Source organism: Panicum virgatum, chromosome 4N (assembly GCF_016808335.1).
Source record: "Panicum virgatum strain AP13 chromosome 4N, P.virgatum_v5, whole genome shotgun sequence".
NCBI classification, from domain to species: domain Eukaryota; kingdom Viridiplantae; phylum Streptophyta; class Magnoliopsida; order Poales; family Poaceae; genus Panicum; species Panicum virgatum.
The window spans coordinates 10,093,703-10,114,374 of record NC_053148.1 but is presented as its reverse complement, the minus strand read 5'-3'; the positions used below and the strand labels follow the sequence as shown (position 1 = coordinate 10,114,374).

The window sequence follows — 20,672 nt, the reverse complement described above, 5'->3', positions numbered from 1 at the left end:
GGGCAGAACAGGGGAGGGAGAGAGAATAGAGAGAGTAGAGAGAGAGAAAGAAATTTGACTAAATCAAATTTGAATTTTTCTCAACAATTTCAAATCACACTCAAAAAGTTTTGAATACGAAAGGGGTTCCAAATTTCAAACCCTACCACTTTTTGTTTCAAGTTTACTTTCATTTGGGACTCAAATCAAAAGTTAAATTTGAAAACCGACTAATGTACGTGATTACCCGATTCGAGTTTGAATTCAAATTTTCTTCAACTTTTATATGGAAACTCGAAAATATTTGAACACGAAAGTTGTTCGTCTTTTGAAAACCTACAACTTTGGTTTTGGACAAAAATTCATTTGAGCTATATTTTAGAAATTATTTTCAAAGCATATTTGTTTAAAATTTGAAAGATTGTTTAAAACCTCGAATACTATGGTTCATTTTACTTGTTATTTTATGAGCAAATTTTCATATACACATAAACACACATACACATAACCATTCATGCATACACATGCATTAATTCAATGTTTCCTATTTAATGATGCATGATTTGGTTCTTAATTATCCTAAATTGGCTATTTAAAAACCTGGGCCGTCACAGCTGTACCACCAGACTACTTGCACAAAGGCCCTTGTAAAAAAGTACAATTACAAAAAAGCCCCTAGAACCTTTGGACGCCAGATTCCGCCGTCGTCTGCACCTCCGACGAACATCCAGCACAATTGCTTCCAACCCCATATTAGCCGGAACTCCATCGCAATGAAGCTTTGAAGAGCCGCAGTAGACACCCATCGTTGTGGACGAGCTGAAGCTAACGCTGCACATCCATCGGCCGGGGACACGCCCCGAGCTCCGGAGATCTTGGAGGCAGATCCACCGGCGACGACCGGAGCCGCCATAGGAAGACTGGATCTGCAGCTCCATTCTCCAGACCACCGCGAGACCCCAAGCTGCCTCTGTACCCACGAACCAAAAGCCAATCCAACTCACCTCCCTCACGGGTCGACGAGACGACGGTGAAGATCTCCTGTACATGGGCTCCACAGCCGGAGCACTACCTCCACGAGCTCGCCTATAGCGCCGGAGAGAAGCACCACCGGGGCGAGGAAGAGCCCGAGAGGACTTATTCCGTCGCAACATCGCCGCCGCCGCCACCTCGTCGGTGATGCCCGGAAACCTAACCCTAGATGTACTAGGACCTAATACCCTACAACCTCCACCCACCGACAAGAGGCCGGCGGTCTCCGCCCCCTCCCAACGACACATAGGCCATCGAAGGCGGAAGAGACCGCCGCCTCCGCCGGGGGCGACCAAATCGCCTCTCCGCCTCTCTCTCAACTGTAGCTGTGCAAGAGAGTTCGAGAGAGCGCACGAACTGTCATGATCAGGTCTAACTGATAGTTGTGAGAGCACGAACGGACAGCTTATCCCAAGAGGCAAAACCAAAAGGCTCAGAATAAAACCCAAACCGACGTAACCCGCGAAAGAAGCAAGCCCATTTCATTTCTACAGCTCGGCCCAAGAAGCCGGCAGCCCGCCAGTGAGCCTATACACAAGACTTACGCTATAAGCCGAATACCACACGGAACAAGAGAGAGAGAAAGCATCACTGCAGGGGTTAGTGTGAACCTGGAAATGGCGGAGGCGACGAACTCGAGCTCGGGCACATAGCTCACGCGTTGCTCCCGCCACGGACGCCGCGCTTGCCGGCGAATCTCCCGCCGCCGCCGCTGGAGACCACCAGCTATCCCGCGCGGCGGCTCCGCGGCTCCGGCCTTCTGCCCTCCTCTGTCCCGCTAGGGTTTTCTCCGATCCCCAATCACAGTAAGTCACTGCCGCTTGCCTGGGTTTCCCCCCTCTAGTTCGAGCTCACCCGAGGTGTAGGTTCGGTCTTCCCGTGCGCGGATTTGGGAATCGTGGTCGCGATCAGTATAGCTCTGTTTCGCAGCTAGGGTTAGTGCTTCTCGTAGTCTAATTTTGGGTGCGAAGTATATAGGGAAGGTTTTTGGGGGCGATCTAGTTAGTTCACCCAGCTGCTCAGTAGCTTTGACGCACCATGTGGCGAATTGGTCTAGTACATCGATGATGAGGGGTTGTTTGGATCTTGAATTGAAGCAAACAAGATGTAGTTGAGTGGTTTTAAAGACTAACCATCTGCAGACATGTTTTCTTAGATTAGGATAAAGCATGGATACAAAAAACCAGCTCTGAAAACTCAGGAAATAGGTTTACATAAATGCTTCCTATACCTGTCTTACATACAGCCAGTTTTATCCAAACAACATTTCAGCCAAATGCTATCCTAACAGAAGCTGATTTCTTTTAATCAGTGAATTGCATGCATCTGGTGTTATAGTTTGTGAAGAGGTCCATATCATGTACCATAGACCTGAATTATCAACCCAAACTTTAGCTGCAATATTGCACTATCTATGCTATTTTCTTACAAAACCTCCAGCTAAAGTGGAACATGCAAAACCTAGGCCAACATTTTCTAAATTGTATGTGGGTTGCCATGAGACTGCGAAACTATGTTTGCAAGCCTACTAAATCTGCTAAAGGTGCATACTAAAACTAAGTTGTATGCAAAACTATGTTTGCATACTAAAAATAGTCCTGAAACATCAAGCCACTGTATCCATGCCCCTAAATTGTTATTTGATGCTGAAGGCTGCCACATTTTTTAGTTTAAAACATGAACCATGGGCTACCCTGAATATTCATTTTTTTTCTTGCATTTTGAATGACCTCGCTGTGATGACAGGTTAATTCAGAAATGGCTTCATCACAGCATGTTGAGATGGAGGCTGCGAAACTTCTTCATAAACTTATTCAGGAGTCGAAGGACGAGCCTGCTAAACTAGCAATGAAACTTTATGTGGTACGCAGCTCAATCAATAATGCGTAAGGGTATGCTAAGTCTAAAAAACTATATCACCTTGCTTGTTACTTTTTGCTTGATGTTCCAGATATGTCAACATATGAAGCTAAGTGGAAAGGAGCAGTCACTACCATATCAAGTCATATCGAGGTGAATGTTTACTTTGGTTCTTCAGTATCTTTTAGAATAGAAATGAGAAAATGACTCAAATCTTGGCTAGAATTTTATAGTATCTTTGTGGAGCATTCTCTAAATTGTCTGAAACTGAAAATTTTTTGTTTGATCTTTTTAACTTAATATTTGTAGCCATATTGTTCTTATATTGAAGTTGCAAAAAAAAAAGAAGGGGGTGGTAGATGCGCCCTTAAAAGAGAGAAGAAAAATAAAATAAAGAACTTAATAGAGGGAACCTTTGATTGTATTTTATTGAAGCAGGTTTCTTTCAGTGCGGTAGAGCCAATTTCCCCAGTAGTTAGGAGAGGAAAGTTGGAACAAGCATAGGCCCCTGTGCTAACACAGGACCTAGTAACACAAAAAATCTGTTTTTTTTTTAAACACATAGCCACCCTAACCAGAAGGGAAGGGGGGAATGAAGAAAGGGCTAACATTGCAAATGAGGCTCATCCTTGTGCTGATCCTGTGTTGAGATGGTGGAGGATTTTGGATGCTGGGGAGGTTACTTGGCAGCCAATCGTCCATGTTGTATATTGGAACTATTGTGTTTTGTTTCTTCTTTTGGGTTTGAAAATTTTATGGTTTTCAGAGGGAGCAATTCTTGGAGGCTTTCCTTCTTTGAGGTTAGAAAATTTGATGACTTGCGGAGTTCCACTCGCCCCACCCCAACACGCACACACAATGAATATTGACTCACACACATGCAGCAGCCTGGGGAAAAGAATTTCAGTGTGCATGTACAAGTACCAATTGCTGTGACCTGTGTAGGGAGATTTCATACTTAGTGTTGGTGTATATGTGAGCCCATGTATAGAGGCCCATCTAGAGGCCCATGTATAGGATCTATATATCCCACCCTTCTAGGGTTTGGAGGAATACAAGCAATTATTCTCTCCAACATGGTATCAATCGCCTAGGTTTGCCTCTCTCCCTCTCCAGCCGCCGCCACCGCCGTCATGGCAGGCTGGCCACCGGCGCCGCCTCCCCTCTCCTCCTTCCTCTCCTCTGCTGCTGGATCCGTCGCGCCGGCCCCTAGCGCTGCGGGATCTGCCGCTCCCCCACGCGCCTAGCCCGGGTCTGCTGCGACCTCTGCTCCTGCTGGCCCGTGCGCCTGGATCCCGCGCGCTACCTCCTCTGCTGCTCGGATGCCGTACGGCGCCGTCGCGCTCGCCGCCACGGGCGCGGGCGGGGCGGGCGCAGCCTGAGCGGGCGGCGCGGGCGCGCAGGGCACGGCCGGCGCGGGCGCTGCCCCGGCCCCCGCCGCGGGCGTGCAGGGCGCGCAGGGCACTGGCGCTGCCCCCGCCCCCTGTCGCGGGCGCGCAGGGGGACTTCGAGTCGTCCTCTCCGGTCGCCAGCCACGCCCGCACGACCGCTGGTTTGGGATCCAGCGCCTCCACCGCGGATCCCAGCGCTAGGGCGCCGTTTCGGCCATCCACGACCCCACCCTGGCGCGCCCCAGCCGCAGCTGCCGCCCCTGCTGCTCCCGTGGCCGGCGCGGGCCCTGCTGCGGGCCCGGCTGCCACTGCTGCAGCGCGCGTGGCTCCAGGCCGCTATCGCCCAGCCGCACCCCCTTGGCGCCGATGCCGCCGGATCCGCGCCGCCCGCCTCGCCGCCGCCCTCCAGGACCTCCAGGCCAAGCTCGTCGAGGCCAAGCTCATGCGGGCGCACGCCGCCCAGGCCGTCGTCGCGCCTGCCGCACAGGCCGTCGCGCCCGCCGCGCAGACACCCGTGGCTGCGCTCGCGGTGCCTCTGCCCGCGCCCGCGCTCCTGCACGCGCCCTTGGCGCCCGTGCCCGCGCCCGCGGCGCCTGTGCCTGCGTTTGGTATGCCTCCCGCGGACGCGCCGTTCACCGCCGCCGCCTTCCGCGGGCAGCCTATCGCTGCCGGAGCTGCTACGGCCGACGACGCTCTCGCCGCGGCCCTCCTCGCCTCCAAGTCAGAGGCTTCGGCGGCTCAGGAGCGGGCCCGCGCGGTTGCCCTCGCCTGGGAGCGCGAGCGCTCCGCGGCCGATGCTCTCACTCGTCGGGTCACCGCAGAGAAGCCCTACTTCTTTGTCCCGCCCGTCGTCCCCTTCACCGAGCACGGCGCTTCGTCCTCCCACCAGGCTCCGCCCTCTGGATCTGGACCCCGGATCGACCCGCCCGACCCCCTCCTTGGTGCTCCTCTCACCAGCCAGACCGGGGGTGGGGGAGGCCGAGGGCGTCGTCGGCGGAGGGGACGTGGTGGTGGTGCTCGGGGCACTCCGGACCCGACTCCGGCTCCCACTCCTGCTCCTGGCCCTGGAGGTATGCCTTGGCCATCCTTCAGCGCCCCATGGCCAGGGCGCATCCCGATGTGGCCGTTTCAGGGTCGGGGGGGCCTCGTCCTCAGCCCCAGCCGGCGGTCATGCTCGCCGCTGCTGCTCCCCTATTCGCGCCGTCCTGGACCCCGCCCGCTCCACCCAGCCAGCAGCCGACCTGGCCTGGGGGTGGGACCAGGCCGCACTGGCGCAGTCCTTCAGTGCCATGGGGCAGACGCCGCAGGTCAGCACCGAGTGGATCGCCGACTCGGGTGCCTCCTTCCACCCCACCCCACATGCCGGTATCATCTCTTCTGTCCGACCCCCACACCCCTCTTGTCCTTCTTCCATCATGGTTGGTGACGGGTCTTGCCTTCCTGTCACCACCGTGGGTTCTGCTCCTGGCTCCTTTCTTCTTCCCAATGTCCTTGTTGCTCCGCAGATGGTTCATAACCTTCTTTCCATTCGTCAGTTTACAGCTGACAATTCTTGTTCCATCGAGTTTGATTCTACTGGCCTCACAGTAAAGGATTCGGCCTCCAGGCGTCCGCTACTCCGGTGTGACAGCACGGGGCCCTTTACACCTTTTGCCTTTCTTCTTCTGCTGCACTACTCGCGCCTTCTTCGCCCTGGCCGTCCTGGTCTGCCGCTTTTGCCGCGACGCCGTCTTCCACCACCGGGCACCGCCGTCTTGGTCACCCTGGCCGCGACGTTCTGGCTCAGCTCAGTCGTAGTGCCGATGTTCCTGGCACTAGGGCTCCTGCTGAGCCCCTCTACCATGCGTGCCAGCTTGGTCGTCATGTTCGGCTTCTTTTTCTTCTTCTTCGCATGCGACGCATGCATTTGATCTTGTTCACTGTGACTTGTGGACCTCTCCTGTACTTAGCCTTTCTGATTATAAGTATTATCTGGTGGTGGTCGATGACTTCTCGCACTACTCGGACGTTTCCTTTGCGCGCCAAGTCTGAGACCTTCCCCACCCTCCTCCACTTCTTTGCCTGGGTATCCACTCAGTTCGGCCTCACCGTTAAGGCCGTCCAGTGTGACAACGGGCGGGAGTTCGACAACTCCACCTCCCGTTCTTTCTTTCTCTCTTGGGGTGTTCAGCTGCGTATGTTTTGTCCGTATACATCTTCTTAGAACGGCAAGACTGAGCGGATGATTCGCACGACGAACGACGTCGTGCACATCCTTCTGATCCAGGCCTCTCTGCCCTCGCGCTTCTGGGCTGAGAGTCTCCACACCGCCACCTACTTGCTCAACCATCTTCCGTCCACTGCTTCTCCTGCTCCCACTCCACACCACGCTCTTTTCGGTACCCCTCCTCGCTACGACCACCTTCGGGTCTTCGGGTGTGCGTGTTACCCTAACACCACCGCCACTGCTGCTCACAAGCTGGCGCCCCGCTCGACTCGTTGTGTGTTCCTTGGATACTCCCCTGACCACAAGGGGTACTGATGCTTTGACCTCACCTCTCGCCACGTCCTGATCTCCCGACACGTCGTCTTTGACGAGTCGGATTTCCCCTACTCCACCTCCTCCACACCTTCTCCTGACCCCGAGCTGGAGTCCCTGTTTCCGACTGACCCGGTGGTTCAGCCACCTTTACCTGTCTTTCCTTTCCCTGCAGGTTTTTCCGGCACACCGGCACCGCTGCCGGTGATCCCTGCTGCGCCATGCGCGGCTCCGGTGCCCGCGATCGCGCCACACGCGGCACCCGGACCTCCGGTCGTGCCGCGCGCGGACCCGGTGTCTCCTGTTGCGCCACGCGCGGCCTCGGTGCCTCCCGCTGCACCTATGCGGTACGCTCAGCCGGTGCAGGTGTATCGGCGTCGTTCGGCGCCGGCGCCGACTCTGGCTCCGGAGGCTCCTCCGACGCCTACACCGGAGTCGTCGCCGCCGCCATCTACACCGGAGCTGCCGCCGTCTCCGCCTCTGCCGACTCGCTCTCGAGTCGAGCCGGAGGTGTACCACCCGCCCGTCGTCCATCGGGATCCTCGGCATATCCATCCCATGGTGACTCGGGGGATGGCGTCTCAGGCCGCGACTCTCTCCGCCATCGAGGGCGAGCCGCGGGTCTCTCCGGTACCCTCCTCTGCCCGCGACGCCCTGGCGGATCCTCACTGGCGTCGCGCGATGGAAGAGGAGTACGCGGCTCTTCTTGCCAACCAGACGTGGGACCTCGTGCTGCGTCCGTCTGGTTGCAATGTGGTCACTGGCAAGTGGATCTGGACGCATAAGCGTCGGGCTGATGGCACACTGGAGCGCTACAAGGCTCGCTGGGTTCTCCGGGGTTTCACTCAGCGGCCTGGTGTGGACTATGATGAGACCTTCAGCCCAGTGGTGAAGCCTGCTACTGTGCGCACGGTCCTCTCGCTTGTGCTCTCGTGCTCCTGGCCTGTGCACCAGCTGGACGTGAAGAATGCCTTTCTTCACGGCACTCTGTCAGAGACAGTGTACTGCTCTCAGCCGCCGGGATTTGTGGACTCGAGTCGTCCGGATATGGTCTGCCGGCTCAACAAGTCCCTCTGTGGTCTGAAGCAGGCTCCTCGGGCTTGGTACTCTCGGTTCGCCACGTTCTTGCTGACTTTGGGGTTCACCGAGGACAAGTCTAACACGTCTCTCTTCATCTACCGCCGTGGGGATGAGACTGCATATCTGCTGCTCTATGTCGATGACATTGTGCTCACAGCCTCCAGTCAGCAGTTGCTTCAGAGTGTCATCTCCTCTCTGCAGCAGGAGTTTGCTATGAAGGATCTGGGTCAGCTCCACCACTTCTTGGGCGTCACTGTTGAGCCTCGCTCGTCTGGTCTTCTCCTTCACCAGCGGCAGTACGCACTCGATATTCTGGAGCGGGCTGGGCTGACTGATTGCAAGCCTTGCTCTACTCCTATCGACACTCAGGCGAAGCTGTCTGCTGATCTGGGTGATCCGGTGGCTGATCCTACTGCCTACCGGAGTCTGGCTGGCGCTTTATAGTACCTCACCTTCACCAGGCCGGACCTCACCTACGCTGTTCAGCAGGTCTGTCTCCATATGCATGATCCCTGGGAGTCACATCTTGCTGCGCTGAAGCGTCTCCTCTGCTACGTCCGTGGCACTGTGAACCTCGGCCTGGTGCTTCACTGCTCGTCTTCTGCTGAGCTGGTGGTCTACATCGACGCTGACTGGGCTGGCTGCTCGGACACTCGTCGCTCCACTTCCGGCTATGCCGTCTTCCTGGGCGGCAACCTGGTCTCCTGGTCGTCCAAGCGGCAGCCGGTTGTCTCCCGCTCCAGTTCTGAGGCGGAGTACCGGGCTGTCGCTAACGGCGTGGCGGAGGCGTCCTGGCTACGACAGCTCTTGGCGGAGCTCCACAGCCTGCTGGCCAAGAGCACGCTCGTCTACTGCGACAATATCAGCGCCGTGTATCTCTCCACTAACCCCGTCCAGCATCAGCAGACGAAGCATGTGGAGATCGACCTACACTTCGTGCGCGACAGAGTCGCCATCGGCGATGTTCGGGTACTCTATGTCCCGACTACCTCCCAATTTGCTGACATCTTCACCAAGGGACTGCCCTCCTCGACCTTCTCGGAGTTTCGCTCCAGCCTCAACGTAGCCGGTGGCTAGTTGTGGCTGCGGGGGGTATTTGCCCTTTGTACTCTATTTGTACTCACTTCTTGTCCAGTCTTGAACACCGCTGCGCCGGTAGTTCAGACTGCGGGGGGTGTTGGCTTTCTTGTTGTCCAGTCTTGAACACCGCTGCGCCGGTAGTTCAGACTGCGGGGGGGGGGGGGGGGGGGGTGTTGGTGTATATGTGAGCCCATGTATAGAGGCCCCCATCTAGAGGCCCATGTATAGGATCTATATATCCCACCCTTCTAGGGTTTGGAGGAATACAAGCAATTATTCTCTCAACACTTAGTAACACTATGCAATTGGGTACTATATCCACAATCTTATATCTCAATTGGTGTCAGATGATTTTCCACGCAGCCGACACCTACGGTTAAGCAATCTGTAAGAACAAGTAACCCAGTTAGTTGCACTTTATGAATGCTAAGTAACAAGTGAAATGATGCTACCTACTTCAGCAGGTAGAAATTTAACAATGTAAACTGAAGCTTTCGCCTCTTCCTAATTCAAAATACATCCATACTGTCTGTAACATCTGCAGGGCTATGCAGACAGTTGTAAACCAACATGGAATTGATATGGATGCATTGCGATCATCGCGAATTCCATTTGCTGGTGGCCCGCAGGCTGGGGATTCTAGTGGTGCCATGCCAAAGGACAAGGAGGTGATAGGTAATCAGTCTCCCATGGTTGGAAGCGATGCATCCCAGAGTAGCGGGCAAGCTGGATTATGGCAGTTTCCATCAGGTAAGCAGCTTGAAAAGGAAAATTCTGATAGTTTTGGAGATATGATTTTAACTTCCTGATGCATCTTTTTTGTTGTCAGGTTCAACAGATATGACAAGGCATGGGGCATCTATTTCGGCGAGGGTACCCACAGGGCCAAATAGGGGTGATTTTTCAGCAGCTGATATTCATCAAGGCTCTATGTCACAAAAGAGTGGTAGGTCCTCTGGCGTTGAAAGCCCTGCAAGTCTGCAGATGGAGGACACCAGATCTATGAATTCACATGATTCTTTGAAATCTGATGAGAAAACAAGTAAGAAAACCTCTTCTAAGAGAAAAAGGATGGATTCAAAAGGAGCTGGAGATTTGCATTGTGAAGACAACTCAAAGTCAGATGCTATCTCCACTGGACAAAATACCAGAAAGGGGAAACAAGTTGGCAAAGCTGGTAGGCAAGGTCAGCCTTCCATGGGGATGGAGCATGAGCAACCACGTTCACTGCAAGCCGGTACTGCTCTGGTGCCACCGTCACATGGTGGTGCACCTTTTATCAGGGCTCACCAGGAAAATGCATTGACTTCTTCTGGGAGGACTATTGACAAGACTAAACCATCAAATCCATTCACAATGGCTCAAATTCCAAATTTTCCTGAAGGACTGGCTTCTAGTGGTGTCCCTATTGACTTGCAGAAAAGTATACAGGGCGGAGCAAATTTATTTAATGCTGGTTTTGGCTGGAACCAAAATCCACAAGTTTCAATTATGAAGAATGCTCAAGGGTCTATTCCCAATTTAATGAGTTCTGGAGTTAATGTCGAAGGTACTTACACTTAACCAAAATATAATGGTCTAATGAGAAATACTGGAGTTCAAATGCTTACCTTGTTGATAATGAGCTTGCTTCTATTGCAGGGAAAGTTAATGTAGGGGCACAGGGAGCTTTTAACTCTACTTCTGCACCACAAATGGGAATTCCCACCGTTCCTCCTTACAATTCCTCATCCTTTGGAGGTAGCTCACATTTTCTGGACAAAGGCAAGGAATTGGCTTCTGGCAGTACTGGCACTGAACTTCATTCAATAGCTAAAGTTACATCTCTGCCTGGGATTTCTCATGTAAGGCCTTTGCTTTAATACTTTGAGATCCTATGTGCATAGACTTACGTAATATTTCGGATATCATGTAATGTACCTTTTAGATAATATGCTGTTCACTGGTAGTAGGGAGGGTTGGATATTCATTCTCATAAGAGCAAGGCTAATAATTTAGCCAACTGCTGGCTATATGATCTTGCCATGTCATCTTTAGCCATTCTAATAGCCCACCCATATAATAGTTGGCTATATGTGTGGGCTGCAACATTAATATTTAGTTCGCATCTCTCTCATTCTCTCTCCACTTTTGTTGGAATCCGTGTTGCAGCCGGCTACAAACTTGCAGCCCGCTTTACTTCTCTCCTCTCTCTCATCCACCTCACCATAAATATGACGTGGCACTTCATTCAGCCTGCCTATGTTATCCTATTATACTTGTCCTAAGGTTCAGTTAAGCTTGCATGGAAATGTATTTGATGCATGTCTCGACTCGATGAATCTCTCCGAGTCTGAGGACTTCTTAGTTGGTTTCCTACCAGGTTGATCAGTTGCCTGGTGCAACCTGCTTCCACCAGCCATCTTGAGCAGTTTTTTGTTTGCTCATCTGTTCATTCATAGTTGTACCTTAAATAGCTAATGCAATCTTTAAGAGTTCTTGTTTGAGACAAATGTAATGCAACTTTCCAGGGAAGTCCCATGCAAGAAAGGCAAGGTATTATCAGAGCACCACAGAGAGCTGAGGCATCTTTGCAAGAAGGCAGACCGTCTGCACTTCCGAATAGAAATACTGGGTCAAGTCCAATGTCTCACACCTCTTCCAACATACCATTCAAAGAACAGCAGCTGAAGCAGCTCAGAGCACAGTGCTTAGTATTTCTTGCATTTAGGTCTGCATTTCTTTTCATATGTCTTTTTCTTGTAGTTTCCCTGAGTATATCCAGGTTTCAGAGCATGACATTTGAACTTCAAACTGCATTTTTTCTTGTAGAAATAATTTGCAGCCCAGGAAGGTGCATCTTGAAATTGCCTTGGGTAGAGGGCCTCCTGCAGAAAGTAAGAACCAAGAAAAACACACACTGTGTGGTCTATTTGATATTTCTGTTTGGTCATATCAATGATGAGTTTATACTTGAAAATCAGGTGACAGTGCAGGTCAGAGGGGCAGCGAGAGCAGATTGGCTGATGGTTTGGGAAAGGAAAATGGCAGCAGTCGGGAGAACTCTGGTGTTTTTTGTAGGCAAAGTGATATCTCTAGACTTCCATCCACCTCTGCAGGAAGTATTGCAGAAGTTGATTCCTTTCCGAAGGACCCAGAAAATACCACAAAGAAGATCAAGGTAGCTGAACAGGATAAGTCGTTGATGGAAGTAGAAAATTTGCAGCAAGCTTCTGTTATGCAGGGAACTAGTTCTGAAATGCGTTCCCTGGAAATGGCATCTCCCATTCCATCTGGACTACAGCAGTCGTACTTTCAGGGAGATACGAGAAGAGTCACTCCTGATATCCAAAGAACTGATGCTGAAAATTTGAACCGGAATTTGAGTTGGCGAGGCCTGGGACCTACTGCTTTGGGTGGTAATAGACAACATCTAAATCAGGAAACTAAAGAATTGCTTGCACCTTCGAAGCTACACCATATGCCTGTTGATGGTTACAACTCCAATATGCCTGGAATAGATCAGACTCCAGAGACTGTTGGAGTTGGTGATGATGTCGAAAATGGTAGCCACGCAGCAGAGATTGTGCCTGAGCAGGCTGCTGATGGAGAAGAGGATCTTTCGGAGCTTGATGATTTACCGTCATCTCCTCCAAAGCACACAATGACGGAAAAATGGATCTTGGATTACCAGAAGAGAATGTACAATGAAAAACAAAAAAGGACATTGGAGCTGCATAAATTGCACAGCAGAATGTCAGCATCCTATGAGAAGCTAAAGGTTTACCTTCTCCCTTTGACAGCCTGAAATGAGAAAGACATCTTTCTAGAAATGTTCATATATGTTTATGAATATCTGTTCCATAACCTTCGTTAATCATTATTTTATCGAATTCAGGATTTGCATTCTAGCAGCTATTTTTTGTTATCAGATCTGGTTTAAGTAAGCTATTCTGTGTGTGCGTGTTCTTTTTATTACGCGTCTAGATTTCAGCTTGTCCTCTGTTGGCCTGGGTACGACGATAAGTGAGCAAGGGTCGGGTCGTCACCTGAATGTCGCGCTACATCTACGCCCGGGTGTAGTGAAAAATGAGCAAGGGTCTTCGCACTTCCCTCGACGGGTGCGAAGGGTAAGGAAGCTAGCCGAGCCAACTAGGATTCGTATAGGTTGCTGGAACGTAGGGTCCCTAACGGGTAAGTTGCGAGAGCTAGTTGATGCAGCAATTAGGAGGCGTGTAAATATTCTATGTGTTCAAGAGACTAAATGGAAGGGCCAGAAGGCGAAGGATGTTGAGGATACTGGCTTCAAGCTTTGGTACACGGGAGCAACTCCGAGTAGGAATGGTGTAGGCATCTTGATTGATAGGAGCCTTAAGGATGGAGTCGTAGAGGTTAGAAGGCAAGGCGACCGGATTATCCTAATCCGGTTGGTAGTTGGAGATTCGGTTTTGAATGTGATCAGTGCATATGTCCCTCAGGTAGGCCTTAGTGAGAGCACCAAGATGCAGTTCTGGGAAGATCTAGATAGCATGGTTAGTACTGTGCCTACCAGCGAGAAACTCTTCATAGGAGATCTCAACGGCCATGTGGGTGTGACTAATGTAGGGTTCGAGCGAGTGCACGGGGGTTTTGGGTATGGTAGCAGGAGTCAAGAGGGGGAGAATGTGTTGAACTTCGCGTTAGCCTACGACTTGTTGATAGTGAATACCGTGTTTAAGAAGAGGGAATTCCATCTTGTGACGTTTCGTAGTGGACAACACTTGAGCCAGATCGACTTTATCCTTGCTAGGAGGGAGGATAGACGTGATTGCTTAGATTGTAAGGTGATACCTGGGGAGTGTTGTCCCTCAACACAAGCTTGTGGTGGCGGACTTTCATCTTCGGGTACGTGTCCACCGGGACAAACGTGCCAAGATTGCGAGAACAAAGTGGTGGAAGCTTAGAGGGGAAGTGGCACAAGCGTTTAAGGAAATGATGCTAGGTGAGGGGCCTTGGGAAGAAGGAGAAGACGCAGATGACATGTGGCTAAAGATGGCAACATGTGTTCGGAAGGTGGCCTCAGAGGTGTTTGGCGTGAGTAGGGGAGGCAAACAGGAGAGGAAAGACACCTGGTGGTGGAACGACGAGGTGCAAAGGGCTATTAAGGAGAAGGAGGAGTGTTTCAAGCGCCTCCACCTTGACAAGAGTGCAGCCAACATCGAGGGCTATAAATTAGCGAAGAGGGTTGCAAAGCGAGCTGTGAGTGTAGCAAAGGGTAAGGCGTATGATGACCTGTATCAGCGGCTAGGCACGAAAGAAGGGGAGAAGGACATTTATGGGATGTCTAGGATCCGCGAGCGGAAGACAAGGGACATCAACCAAATCAAATGCATTAAGGATGGGACAGATCGGCTGCTAGTGGAAGATGAGGAGATCATGGATAGATGGAGAGAGTACTTCGACAAGTTGTTTAATGGGGAGAGTGAGAGCCCTACCCTTGAGTTAGATGACTCTTTTGACGATACCAACAGACGTTTTGTGAGGAGAATTCAGGAGGTAGAGATTGGGGAGGCTTTGAAGAGGATGAAGGGAGGTAAAGCGATGGGTCCTGATGGTATTCCCATTGAGGTGTGGAGATGCCTAGGAGATAGTGCAATAGTATGGTTAACTAAGCTTTTTAATCTCATTTTTCGGTCAAACAAGATGCCGGAAGAATGGAGGAGAAGTATATTAGTACCTATCTTCAAAAACAAGGGCGATGTTCAAAGTTGTACTAACTACCGTGGGATTAAGCTGATGAGCCATACGATGAAGCTTTGGGAGAGGGTTATCGATCATCGCCTAAGAAGAGTGACAAGTGTGACCCAAAACCAATTTGGGTTCATGCCTGGAAGGTCAACCATGGAGGCGATTTTCTTAATACGACAATTGATGGAGAGATATAGGGAGCAGAAGAAGGACTTGCACATGATCTTCATTGACCTTGAGAAGGCATATGACAAAGTACCGAGAAATATCATGTGGTGGGCTTTGGAGAAGCACAAAGTCCCAACTAAGTACATTACCCTTATTAAGGATATGTACAAGGATGTGACGACGTTTGTCCGGACATGTGATGGCAACACCACTGACTTTCCTATTAACATAGGGCTACACCAGGGGTCAGCATTGAGCCCTTATTTATTTGATTTAGTGATGGATGAGGTCACAAGGGATATACAAGGTGAGATCCCTTGGTGTATGCTCTTTGCTGATGATGTGGTGCTAGTTGACGAGAGTAGGGCAGGGGTTAATAGGAAGTTAGAGCTGTGGAGACGCACGTTAGAGTCGAAAGGGTTCAGACTTAGTAGGACCAAGACCGAGTACATGATGTGCGATTTCAGCGCGACTAGGCATGAGGGGGGAGACGTTAGTCTAGATGGGCAAGTGGTGGTCCAGAAGGATACTTTTCGTTATTTAGGATCGGTGCTACAAAAGGATGTCGACATTGATGAAGATGTTAGGCATAGAATTTCAGCTGGCTGGTTGAAATGGCGGCAAGCTTCTGGCATCCTTTGTGACAAGAGGGTGCCACAAAAGCTAAAAGACAAATTCTATAGGACAGCAATTCGTCCGGCGATGTTATACGGTGCTGAATGTTGGCCTACAAAAAGGCGACATGTCCAGCAATTGAGTGTAGCAGATATGCGGATGTTGCGGTGGTTTTGCGGGCACACAAGGAGGGATAGAGTCCGGAACGAAGTTATTCGGGATAGGGTCGGGGTGGCACCAATTGAGGAGAAACCTATCCAGCATCGGCTGAGATGGTTTGGACATGTCCAACGAAGGCCTCCTGAGGCGCCGGTGCGTAATGGGGTTCTTGAGCGGGTCGATAATGTAAAGATGGGTAGAGGTAGACCTAAACTGACGTGGGATGAGTCGGTTAAGAGAGACCTTAAGGATTGGAATATCTCTAAAGAGATAGCTTTGGATAGGAGCGCTTGGAGACTAGCTATCAATGTGCCTGAACTTTGAACTTATTTCTTTCGGGTTTCATCTCTAGCCTACCCCAACTTGCTTGGGAAAAAAGGCTATGTTGTTGTTGTTGTCTCTGTTGGCCGGCTGTAAACCTTGGTTAAATTTAAATTTCATGTCTTCAGGAAAGCGTTAATTCATCTGAAGATTTCTCCGCAAAGACAAAAAGTGTTATTGAAGTGAAAAAACTTCAACTTCTGCCACTTCAGCGCCGTGTACGCAGGTTTGTTGTCGTTGGAGATCCCAAATCAACTTATTCTTCTCTTTATATGACTATATGTTTGTTTAACTATGTGATTCTGGTTTTGTTTTCTTGATTCTATCATGCAGTGAATTTTTGTTAGATTTTTTCAAGCCCATTACAGCTGACTTGGAGCGCATAAAAGCAGTGAAGAAACATAGGCATGGAAGGCGTGCGAAACAGCTTGAAAAAATTGAACAGAAAATGAAGGAAGAAAGGCAAAAGAGAATCCGTGAGAGACAGAAGGAGTTCTTTGCTGATATAGAGGCTCATAGGTTGGATACCAATCTCTATTGCATTCATCATTCTATTTTACCATTTGAAGCCATCATCTCTACCTGATTTCTTTTGCAGAGAGAAACTTGAGGACAGCTTCAAGGTTAAGAGAGAACGCCTGAAGGGTTTCAATCGATACATAAAAGAATTTCACAAGAGAAAAGAACGAATTCATCGGGAGAAACTGGATAGGATCCAACGAGAGAAAATCAATCTTCTTAAGAACAATGATGTTGAGGGATATCTTAGGATGGTCCAGGTGTGGCTTATATTTTGACTTACTGTATTTTTGAGCTTAGCCCTTTATTTCAGTATCTATTTGTCTGATTTGAGTCGCTTTGGTAAATATTGGCACATTGTAGGATGCAAAATCTGACCGAGTTAAGCAACTATTGCGAGAGACTGAGAAATATCTACAGAAACTTGGGAACAAATTGCAGAATGCAAAGTCCACAGATGGACGTGCTTCTTACGTTTCTGATAAGAGTGACCTTGCAAACGACATCGAAGATGAGAGCTACCAGCCACAGGTTATTTGCTTCTGTGTTATTCAGATTTCAGTCTGGTTCATGTTTGAGATTTACTTAACTGTGATGTCCACTTTGCAGCATTATCTGGAAAGTAACGAAAAGTACTATCAACTGGCCCACAGGTACTTTTGAATTGGATAAATTACATCTTCCCTTTTCAGTGGGAATAAAAGCATGTTCTTGATTTAAGATCCTCAATCCTTTTCTAATTCTGACATGTTGCCTATGTTTTTCTAGTGTTAAGGAGACTGTGAATGATCAGCCATCTTATCTTCAGGGTGGAAAATTGAGAGAGTAAGCTGAGCTATTCATTCTGCTGTTCAAATTTCCTTATACTTTTGCGTATGATAAGACGTTCTTATCATTATTTAAAAAAAAATCTCCTTCCTTTTCGATCATTTATACTTGTTTGTTGGTTTGCTACCTATTCTACAGGTACCAGATGAACGGTTTGCGTTGGCTGGTTTCATTGTACAATAACAATTTGAATGGAATACTAGCAGATGAGATGGGTCTTGGTAAAACAGTACAAGTAAGACACAGTGCAGTGTGTTTAGCACTTATTCTCATCTGTTATATAGTTTAATAGTTGTTTAAAACAGTTACCTGAATCCTTGTTTGCATTGCTGCTTTTTCAGGTAATCTCTCTGCTATGCTACCTTATGGAAACAAAAAATGACCGGGGACCTTTTCTTGTGGTTGTACCATCATCTGTTCTTCCTGGATGGGAATCTGAGCTCAGCTTCTGGGCACCTAGTATAAATAAAATTGCTTATGCTGGTCCTCCAGAAGAAAGGCGCAGAATGTTCAAGTAAATGTTATTTTTTTTTTCAATTCATCTTGCACTAGCCCACGGATATCTTATTCACTTCACTTATTTTCTTTCAGAGAGATGATTGTTCATCAAAAGTTTAATGTTCTTTTGACAACATACGAGTACTTGATGAACAAGCATGATAGGCCGAAACTAAGCAAAATACAGTGGCATTATATAATAATTGATGAAGGGCATCGTATAAAGAACGCTTCTTGTAAGCTCAATGCTGATTTGAAGCTTTATCGGAGCTCTCATCGGCTATTGCTGACAGGAACTCCTCTGCAGGTTCTGAAGTTTGCATTTGTACTGTTATATATTAGTTCAGTCTGTTGCTTTTCTAGTAATGTCTGTGCCAACTGTGGGCTGCCTAAAATGCATCTACCCTTTATATTAGTTATATATTACTCAACTACCATAAATCTCTCTCTCTCTCTCTATGTGTGTGTGTGTGTGTGTGTGTGCACGTGCGCGGGCTAATTTGATGCGTTTTTTTTTTCTGCGAAGAACAATCTCGAGGAGCTGTGGGCACTTTTAAATTTCCTTTTGCCCAATATATTTAATTCATCAGAGGACTTTTCTCAGTGGTTTAACAAACCATTTGAAAGTAATGGTGATAATTCACCTGATGAGGTATGATTCAGTTTTATTTGATTTCCTAAATAGTGGGCTGGTTCTGTTATATGGAAATATGTTTGACAACATTATATTTTCTGCTTGAAGGCTTTACTTTCAGAGGAGGAAAACTTGCTGATCATAAATCGTCTTCACCAGGTTCTTCGGCCCTTTGTACTCCGAAGACTTAAGCATAAGGTCTTTGATTTCACAATCTTAATGCCTGTTTTGGAGAATAATGGAATAGTTACATATTTACATTCCAGCAATCCACTCTACATTCTCTATTAGCTTGGCTGCTCTACCCTCCATGATTGGTAGTTAAAAGCTGTCTCTTTTCAGAGCTTACATTTGCAAACAATAGGAGTGCGTGATATATGTTGGCTCGAGCATGATCCTCGTCTTACAATTAAATTCAAGCCAACCAAAATGTCTTCTATTCCCTTTCAGTTGTTTTTTGAAATTTGACATTGGTACTGAACCGTCGATATTCAACAAAATGTAAAAAAGTACTCCCTCTCTTTTTGTTAGCGTTAAGAGAGTAGTGGAGTTTGAAGAGTCAAACTTTATAATCTAACAACTAATCAAATTATATGCATACAGTGTATGAAAGTTACATCAATAAAGTTATATTTCACAATATTATTTACACAACAACAACAACAACAACATAGCCTTTTTTTTCCCAAGCAAGTTGGGGTAGGCTAGAGATGAAACCCGAAAGAAATAAGTTCAAGGTTCAGGCACATTGATAGCTTGTCTCCAAGCGCTCCTATCCAAAGCTATTTCTTTAGAGATATTTCAATCCTTAAGGTCTCTCTTAACCGACTCATCCCACGTCAGTTTAGGTCTACCTCTACCCCTCTTTACATTATCGACCCGCTTAAGAACCCCATTACGCACCGGCGCCTCAGGAGGTCTTCGTTGGACATGTCCAAACCATCTCAGCCGATGCTGAGTAAGTTTCTCCTCAATTGGTGCCACCCCGATCCTATCCCGAATAACTTCATTCCGAACTCTATCCCTCCTTGTGTGCCCGCAAAACCACCGCAACATCCGCATCTCTGCTACACTCAGTTGCTGGACATGTCGCCTTTTTGTAGGCCAACATTCAGCACCATATAACATCGCCTAACGAATTGTTGTCCTATAGAATTTGCCTTTTAGCTTTTGTGGCACCCTCTTGTCACAAAGGATGCCAGAAGCTTGCCGCCATTTCAACCAGCCAGCTGAAATTCTATGCCTAACATCTTCATCAATGTCGCCATCCTTTTGTAGCACCGATCCTAAATACCGAAAAGTATCCTTTTGAACCACCACTTGCCCATCTAGACTAACGTCTCCCCCCTAATGCCTAGTCGCGCTGAAATCGCACATCATGTACTCGGTCTTGGTCCTACTAAGTCTGAACCCTTTCGACTCAAACATGCGTCTCCACAGCTCTAACTTCCTATTAACCCCTGCCCTACTCTCGTCAACTAGCACCACATCATCAGCAAAGAGCATACACCAAGGGATCTCACCTTGTATATCCCTTGTGACCTCATCCATCACTAAAACAAATAAATAAGGGCTCAATGCTGACCCCTTATTGTGTATATATTTCACAATATTATTTGTGAAATATAAATTTATGGATATACTTTCACACTTAATCGTACGACATTGATTTTGTGGCGATTGATGATACGCTGTGAAATAGATTAATGATCAATCTAAAGACTTCTAGAAATCATAATATGTCGTATAAGAAGAATTTATGGGAGTAATGCATTGTCGCAGATCTCCTAGTTACCATCTAGCAATTTGCTCATTAGCTTGGGGATTCTTATCATCTTCCTTTCTCACTCATCTTTGTCCATATCCAGATAATTTGTGCAATATTTAAGTTTTGTTTTGCTGCCTTAAGGTTGAAAATGAGCTGCCAGAGAAGATTGAAAGGCTTGTAAGATGTGAGGCATCTGCTTATCAGAAACTTCTTATGACAAGGGTGGAAGAAAATCTGGGTGGAATTGGAGCTGTTAAGGTACACAGCATTTGACTGTTCTGAGTTGATTCTTGTGTAAATTCTTATTTTTCGTTTCCTAAGTATTTCAAGGACCCCATCTTTAAGATGCTAGTTTATTATCTTTAGGTTCGCTCTGTGCACAATTCCGTCATGGAACTGAGAAACATATGCAACCATCCTTACCTGAGCCATCTTCATGTTGAAGAGGTAAATGCAAATCTTCCATTCTGCCTCACTATTTTTGTTTTTGAATCCTTATCTGCGTCCCATTAATTG

At 48.4% G+C, this 20,672-nt stretch overlaps 1 protein-coding gene across 1 annotated transcript in view; it reads left to right on the top strand.

Moving 5' to 3' along the window:
- Positions 1-1,588: 1,588 nt before the first annotated feature.
- LOC120670093 (chromatin structure-remodeling complex protein SYD-like) overlaps positions 1,589-20,672 on the top strand; it is a 35,666-nt gene continuing 16,582 nt past the window's right edge. The window contains exons 1-22 of the mRNA XM_039950082.1: positions 1,589-1,817; positions 2,758-2,874; positions 2,963-3,024; positions 9,485-9,690; positions 9,770-10,489; positions 10,582-10,784; positions 11,451-11,650; positions 11,752-11,816; positions 11,904-12,700; positions 16,038-16,135; positions 16,243-16,428; positions 16,508-16,688; positions 16,792-16,959; positions 17,038-17,081; positions 17,197-17,253; positions 17,395-17,491; positions 17,598-17,770; positions 17,848-18,061; positions 18,281-18,406; positions 18,497-18,586; positions 20,298-20,414; positions 20,523-20,603. Coding sequence (XP_039806016.1) covers positions 2,770-2,874; positions 2,963-3,024; positions 9,485-9,690; positions 9,770-10,489; positions 10,582-10,784; positions 11,451-11,650; positions 11,752-11,816; positions 11,904-12,700; positions 16,038-16,135; positions 16,243-16,428; positions 16,508-16,688; positions 16,792-16,959; positions 17,038-17,081; positions 17,197-17,253; positions 17,395-17,491; positions 17,598-17,770; positions 17,848-18,061; positions 18,281-18,406; positions 18,497-18,586; positions 20,298-20,414; positions 20,523-20,603 — 3,990 coding nt within the window. The 5' untranslated portion in view covers positions 1,589-1,817; positions 2,758-2,769. The remainder of the gene's footprint in view (positions 1,818-2,757; positions 2,875-2,962; positions 3,025-9,484; positions 9,691-9,769; positions 10,490-10,581; positions 10,785-11,450; positions 11,651-11,751; positions 11,817-11,903; positions 12,701-16,037; positions 16,136-16,242; positions 16,429-16,507; positions 16,689-16,791; positions 16,960-17,037; positions 17,082-17,196; positions 17,254-17,394; positions 17,492-17,597; positions 17,771-17,847; positions 18,062-18,280; positions 18,407-18,496; positions 18,587-20,297; positions 20,415-20,522; positions 20,604-20,672) is intronic.